The following is a 7,768-nucleotide window of genomic DNA, read 5'->3' as shown; positions in this document are numbered from 1 at the left end:
ATATTAAATATTTACTCATTTATTTCTTAACACAAATTTACATTTCAATTAAAATTAACGTAGAACAAAAATTACCCATGTACATAATAAAATAATAATTCTAAAAAGACTTTCAAAGTTGCTTTCCATTACTTTCAAACCTCTACGTACGTCTCTTCTCTAATTATTTAATCTTAATTGAGATATTTAATTCGCAATAAATTAATTAATTTTTTTTTTAAATTTTTCAAATGATCATCATAAAAAAAACCTATAAAAGATTGATTAACTTAATTAATATTTTTTTTCTCTAAAAAAAAAAAATTGATTAAGAGTTTTATTCTTCGCCCGCCAATCGGGTTAATTTTAATTAATTTAAATATTTTCTCTTTTTAGGAATTATATATTTAAAAATACATATAAAAACAAATAATTATTGTCAAAGCACTCACTCTCAACAAGATGTTACTTGCCTCCAAGGACCCAAAACCCTTCAATGAATGAGATCACCGAACATGAGATATATATCTTTTGAAAATTTTCCACTCATTAATCATAGTGTTAGTTCATGTGTTGCATTTTAAAATTTGATTCCCATCTTATCACTTGTATCTTTTCACTTAGAGATTATTAATTAATTAATTAATTAATTAATTAACTAATACTGTTAAAGATTTATTAAGCTTAAAGATTTCAATTTGTTTTAATTTAATTTCATTAATAACTCTACCGTACCTAAATCTTTTTGTCAAAAATCTTATGGGTCATCCAAGCATAAGAAGTTTCTTATGATACAAACAAAGAAATTAAATACCCACTTGTCAAAAGAAAAAAAAAGGAAAAAATAAATGAAAACATTGCTATATACAATGAAATTATATGTGTGTATATTTATTACACGTACAGCTACTCTCCCATCTGACACATGTCTCAACTATTTGATCGTAGAAACATTCATGACTCATTCGTTTATCATAATATTATCTTCTAAAATAATCTCGTATCCTGAGATGAGATCACCTTTTAAGACAAAATTGACTTTTAAGCAATCTTACTTCATAAATAAGAATAAACATTATGGTAGATTACGCACAATCTCCTCCTATTTATCTTTTTTTATATAGGTAAAATGTAATTTTAATAAGTGATATAATAGGTATAAATTTTTGCATCAAATAAGAACTTATAGTATGTATATTGCTAACTCGAATAGCGATCATTTCATATCATATATATGTATCACTGAGATCAATCATATTTTCAAGAAACTCTCATTCATTATTTTATGGTTATAAATTTCTAGAATTATCTAAAATGTACTATTATGATTCATTTATTGAGAGTGATGAATTTATAATTTTATAAGATATATATCATACATAGTGAATAGTCTAATCAAGACATATAGAAATAATATTGACTTTTCAATATTAAAATCTAGATCTCCGGTATAAGTTATTCGTATTAGAGCTAAGTTTTAAGAATAGTTTTAAATAATTATTGTTATTTATATTAGTTATTAATACTTTATTACTAGATTGAATTAACTGTAACTAAAATTGAGAAAATATTTACATAAATTGTAGGAATACTTGTTAAATACAAAATTTTAGAGATAAAAATCATTACTAAAGAAAAAAAATTTATATCAAATCATCAAAAGAAATATAAGAACATAAGCGTACGTAGATTCCCAAAGAATACCATTGTACATTGGCTTTGTGGCTTTTAGTCTTCCAAGTTAATAAATAGATAATCTTTAATAAAGAACAATAAATGATTTTCTCTATAATTTTTCTCTCTTTCTCTTTTTCTTTCTTGTTAATCAATGAGAATTTTTTTTTTTTTTTGTGCAAGAGTACTTTTATTTGTAATTTGGGATTATATTCGCTCTTAACTTTTCAAGTTTCTTACTTTTTAATGTAACTCAACATAAAATTAGAAATTAGACTTTTAGTATCTGCAGATAATCTAGTGAATTTGTTACTATAACAAGTAATTAAACAAATTTTTATAGAGTGATTCACATCGATATTCAATAATAACGACACATTCTATAAAGTAATATATACTACACTAGTCTACTCAAATCCAACAATGGCCATACACATTGATTTTATCGTTAAGGATTTTATAAACTATATTTGTAAAATAGGTCTTTTTCATGATCTTATCATTACCGTATTTTTATTGCATAGTTTATTAAAGTTTTATCATTTCAATGGTTGTTAACATTCATGTGAAAGCAACACTATGATAATCATTCACATTTATTATTATTGTAATAATCATTACTTTATTTTCAAATGAAACTATTACAATATTATCCTCCATACATTATATATAATCAACTTGTTGAACTTACTCTTACGAACATCAACTAGCATCATGTACTCAATAATTATGATGGAGAGTAACTCGCACAACAAGGAGATAATTCTCAAACTAGGGCAACTCTCCACTACGAATACTAACATGTGCCAACTTATCTAGTATCATATTTTCCTTAAATAATCATTATATACAATTTCATAGAGGTGACTTAGGTTTGAAGTCATGCCTTAGCCAATTTACCACAAAATTAAAAACAAAAAACGATATTTTTTCTTCTCTTCTTGTTTTCTCCGAAAAGTATTTTGTAATAACTTGATTATTGTCCAACTAACCCTTATACAGATGATATATATTTTTACTACGTTTTATAGAAATACGAGTTCAAATTATGAATTATAAATCATGTACGTTATTATTAAAAGATTGTAGTGTATGTGTTTATTGGGAAAATATATAAATTTTTCATTAAAAAACTTGATTATTGGAGTGTTCATCCATTAAAATATTGTTCGACTACATAAGTACATAAGGAAACAACTATTCTTAGTTAACATATACTTATTGATATCATATTAATTTTACTACCATTTAATTATTTCGTCAATATGTAAGTTAATCTTTTTATTCTCAAAAATTAAAAGAAAATAGAAGTTAAAAGCATGAATTAAACTCATAACTAGTTGAATTTTAAATTATTAAAAGTAGCTAGTATGAGGTACAAGCTATACGTATAGTTTAATCGGAGAAGAAACCTTTCAATTTCTGTTTTATTTTAATTAATAATTAAGAATTAAGAATTAAGAAATTTGATTGGAAAATGGTGGAAGTTAAAACTTTTGGTACAATCTATGTTTTTCTTTAATTAAAAATTAAGAGTTGATTGGAAAATTGTGGAAATCAATAGAGTTATGTACATATATATATGTATATGTATATATGTCAAAGTCAGATTAATAAATAATTGGGTGAAAATGATCACATGCAATTCTTTGCTAGCTAATTTGATTTGATAATTAATAGATTAGAGAGTGGTGGAAGCTAATAGAGTTGGATCTGAAAGTCACATTAATAAATCTGATCTTGTGGAAGTGACACATTAATTAATGGATAATCTATTATTAATCTAGCTAATTACTTGTTCATTATCTATCATAAATCTTTTTTAAAGATTGCTTAACCATAATTAATTAAAATATATATGTAATTAAAAAAAAAAGGAGACAAAAAATCAAATTAAGGTGGGCCTGAAAGATCTTGAAGAACCGATAGTTTTGTCTAACAAATCTAAGAGCTCTTCTTTGGTGGGACCCTTTGAAGATTTTGCTGTCAATACATACACCTCTCTATATAACACCCATCTCACCCTCTTCTTCAAACTCCCCCATTTGCTAATTCTTTTGTCTCCATACCCTTCTTCTTGTGCTTTTCATTTTCATATAAACCCTAAAAAGGTGTTTAACACATATATTAGCAAAAAAGCACCTGAACCCAACTCTTATTTTGCTTTTGCTTGCTTATGTAGTGCGTGTGTAGTGTATATAAGGGTTGACCAGGTTAATTAGGGTTGGTGAAGTTGTAAGGAGGAAGAAGATGAAGGTGAGTGGTAGAAAACAAGGAGCATTATCGCCGTGTGCGGCGTGCAAGCTTCTTCGGAGGAGATGTGCTCAGGAATGTGTTTTTGCGCCTTATTTTCCGGCCGATGAGCCTCAGAAGTTTGCCAGCGTTCATAAAGTGTTTGGTGCTAGCAATGTCAACAAGATGTTGCAGGTAATTAATTCACTCCCCATGCAATATATATATATATATATATACCAATTCTTTACCTTATATGATTATATATAATATATTTGAATTTCAAGCGTGTGGGAAAAATGGGTTAGGTGATTAATTAAAATATGTTAGTAAGAAAATATTTTTTTCAAGTCATTTTCTTGCTTCCTTTAAATTTTAATGGCTGAAAAAGAGAGAGGAAAAATTATTCAAGTCATTTTCAGAAAAAGGGCGTTAACCCATTTGTTTCTTCTACTTGGCTACCAGTCTTTTTCCTTAGGTCTTAAACAAAAATTTTATACATATATATATATATATATATATCGACTAGACTTTGGAGCTACCCATGCATACATACACACAACTATATATATATATATATATACGTAATATATAACTGTTTGTTTAAGCTTATACCAATTAAGTCTCTATTATTTCATCCCCAGATCAAATAAATTAACATTTAACATTGAAACTTTCTTCCTCAATTAAAAACATAAATTATTAAATTTAAATAAATAAATAGAGAAAAATGTTTTTTTTTTTAAAAAAAATCCCATAATATATACACAGTTGGAATAATAAAGAAAGCTGTATATAATTACTGTAAATAATAAAGAATTCTAATATACATATATGTATTATGTATAATTCCATCCTAAACAAAGAGTACGTACCCTTTACACATCCATGAAATCCTACAGACACTTTCTTAAGATAGCTAGGTAATTCCCACGAATATATATATATATATATATACATGCTTATATATATGTATATGTATATATATATATATATGTGTGTGTGTGTGTTCTTTAAGGAAACAAATTAAGAAGAATTTATATAGACATTCAGATTGTGTTGGCTCCAAATATTTATCCCTTGAAAGTATATATCTCTAAACACCCACCGACAAAACCCACTTAATAATTATTCCAACCTGCATGCTTTGCTCACCACCTTCTTCTCTTTCGAACTTTTTTTTTTTTTTTTTTTCTAATTTCGATTTTATAATCTTTATACTTAACTAAAATTTAACATATCTAACTGTGTGTGTATATATATATATATATATGTAAATTTTATTGGGTTGAAAAAACTTTTGACGTGGGGCAAAGGTAAAATATATATATATATATATATATATATCTGCTTCTGGTTTTGCTCTTTAAGATTTCCTCATACTATATATATATATATATAATTAAATTGGATTTAATTATTATAAACTGCGCCAAGAAATATTTGAAAAAGTATAAAGGTGGTCTTCCACTTCTTTTTACAACTTTTGTGTCTGTTAGGTTGGTTAATTACAGTTGAGTCTCCCAATAAACTATTTTCAATTATTTTGTAAAAATTAAAATTATAAAACATAATATTAGTTTTTAAATTTTCACATTTATTATAATTTTTTTTAATTATAGTCTTATCTATTTTTTATTTATTTTATAACCCAAAAAAAAAAGTTAAAATAATTAAAAAGAATGATTTTAAATAAGTAATTAAATTAATTAATTGATTGTATAACCCACCAAAAAGATATGTTAGTGTCCAAAAGTAACTAAAGGTAAATATATTAAAATTTCTCTCATATATGTTTTTTTTTTTAATTATAGAAATTATTACGTAAACATGACATCAAGATGATTCACGCTCACAAACAATGAAATTAGAGAATCTTATTAAATTAATCACAAATTATTTCTAGGGATTACCAATTCTAGATATTATGCGTAGCTTTACTTTGAGAGAAAGTAGTAACTTTAATAAACACAAGTAAATATAAATTATGAACTAAGATTCCACTAATCAATAATTAATTAAGTTAATAAATTGAGTTATGTATTTTGTTACTATAGTTAAATTGGGCATGTTAATTAATAATAATGGCACATGATTCGTTTGAAAATCGCCCATTAATTTGCAGACAAAAGTATATATGAATGTCAAATCAAAGGTTCAATTGGTAGTCCATATTCCAAACCCACCACCACCACCCCCAACCCATAATTATGATTACATGCACCGTTAATTAAATGGGGTAAAAGATTTCTAATCATTATTAATTAGTTTAATTTAATTTAATTTAATTAGGGTTCTAGAAATTATTTTTCCATCTAATCCTTCTTTTTAGGGGACCCATTCCCACAAAACAAAATCATGATATTGCTTTTGATTTTGATACTATGAGGAAGTTTTATTTTTATCATATTTGCCTTAATTAGTTTAATTATATATATATACACACACACACACACACACACATACATATATATATATATAGAGAGAGAGAGAGAGAGAGATTATAAGTATTTAAAAGTTATTTTCAATTGCTTTTTTGACCAACTAGCTAGCTAATTAGGGTGTGGAATTTTACACTCAGCAAAATTAGTATTACTTAGTACATTCACTTGTAATATTTTATATAAATATATATATTTAACAACTATTTAACAAAATAATGATTAGTATATGAGTTTATAATTAAAGTAGAGTGTTCTAATTAAATTATAACTTAGTTTTATTTCTATAGAACTCGTGAATTTAATTTTGATATTAATATATTATTCTCTTTAACTAAATAATGATTCTAATATAGAATCTGAAGATCATATCAAAACTACGTTGCTTATAATAAATAAACTAATTAATTTATATGATTACATAGTACGAATAATTTAAATTAATTATTTATATTTTAAAGGAAACACATTGAGTTCTAACATAATATATATATATATATATATATATGTTGGATTGGATCAATAATAATTTTGTTATGCAAAATTATGCAGGAATTACCAGAACACCAACGAAGTGATGCTGTGAGTTCTATGGTGTATGAAGCAAATGCTAGAGTACGTGACCCAGTGTATGGATGTGTAGGAGCTATATCTTGCTTACAACAACAGATCGATTCTCTTCAAACCCAATTGGCCCTTGCACAAGCTGAGGTCGTGCACATGAGATTGCGACAATTCACTTCATCAGTGTCAAACACTGTAGCTAATTCCTCAGCGAGCGTATTACCATCGTCTTCTAAGTTGATGTCATCTCAGGCAAACAAATCCTTCTTCTCCATGGACATGCTGATCGATCAGGTCAATACAGGAGAGTCCTTATGGTCTTGCTAGCTACCTCTAATGTTGGTTTTACTTTGCTGTCTGCTTTATATCTGTCTAGAAACCTATTATGACCCCAGAGGAGATCATGATTGTGTTCGTCCTCCTGATGATAATTAACCATATTGTAGATATCTTAAAAACTATGTGTAATTATAATTTATGAGTTAACTATTAGATATATATTTCATACAATTTGAATTTTACTCTTAGATTTTTAACTGCGGCAAATTCTTTTTAGTCATGGAATTCATAAAACTCATAAATAAACATTTCAAATGTATAAATAGTTAAATTCAATTACTACAAACTATGTTCAAACATTAATATAAAAAGATACTTTATTTCTCCTTAATACATTATTCTTATATCACTTATAAATACTTATGTTTGCTTATATTATAATTATATAAATATCTTATATTTTATCTATTATTACTATAGTTATTTAGTAGTTAGATATTTCAGTGCATATATTATAAAAATAAAAAAAAAAAATTAAATGGGAAAAAATTGACTTCTATTGGTGATGTTGAATTTGGGTAAAGTGAAATGTATTTAAT

The 7,768-nt window shown here is 25.7% G+C and overlaps 1 protein-coding gene across 1 annotated transcript; it reads left to right on the top strand.

Moving 5' to 3' along the window:
• The first annotated feature begins 3,585 nt into the window (after positions 1-3,585).
• LOC148266118 (LOB domain-containing protein 4-like) lies at positions 3,586-7,390 on the top strand. Its single transcript, XM_088221101.1, has 2 exons — positions 3,586-4,080; positions 6,879-7,390. The coding sequence occupies exons 1-2, from the start codon at positions 3,904-3,906 to the stop codon at positions 7,215-7,217; spliced, it is 516 nt and encodes a 171-aa protein (XP_088077227.1). The 5' UTR covers positions 3,586-3,903; the 3' UTR covers positions 7,218-7,390.
• Positions 7,391-7,768: the final 378 nt, after the last annotated feature.

The sequence above is a fragment of the Carica papaya genome, chromosome 5 (assembly GCF_054855325.1).
Source record: "Carica papaya isolate Zhongbai chromosome 5, ASM5485532v1, whole genome shotgun sequence".
NCBI classification, from domain to species: domain Eukaryota; kingdom Viridiplantae; phylum Streptophyta; class Magnoliopsida; order Brassicales; family Caricaceae; genus Carica; species Carica papaya.
This window is presented reverse-complemented; position numbering and strand designations above follow the sequence as displayed.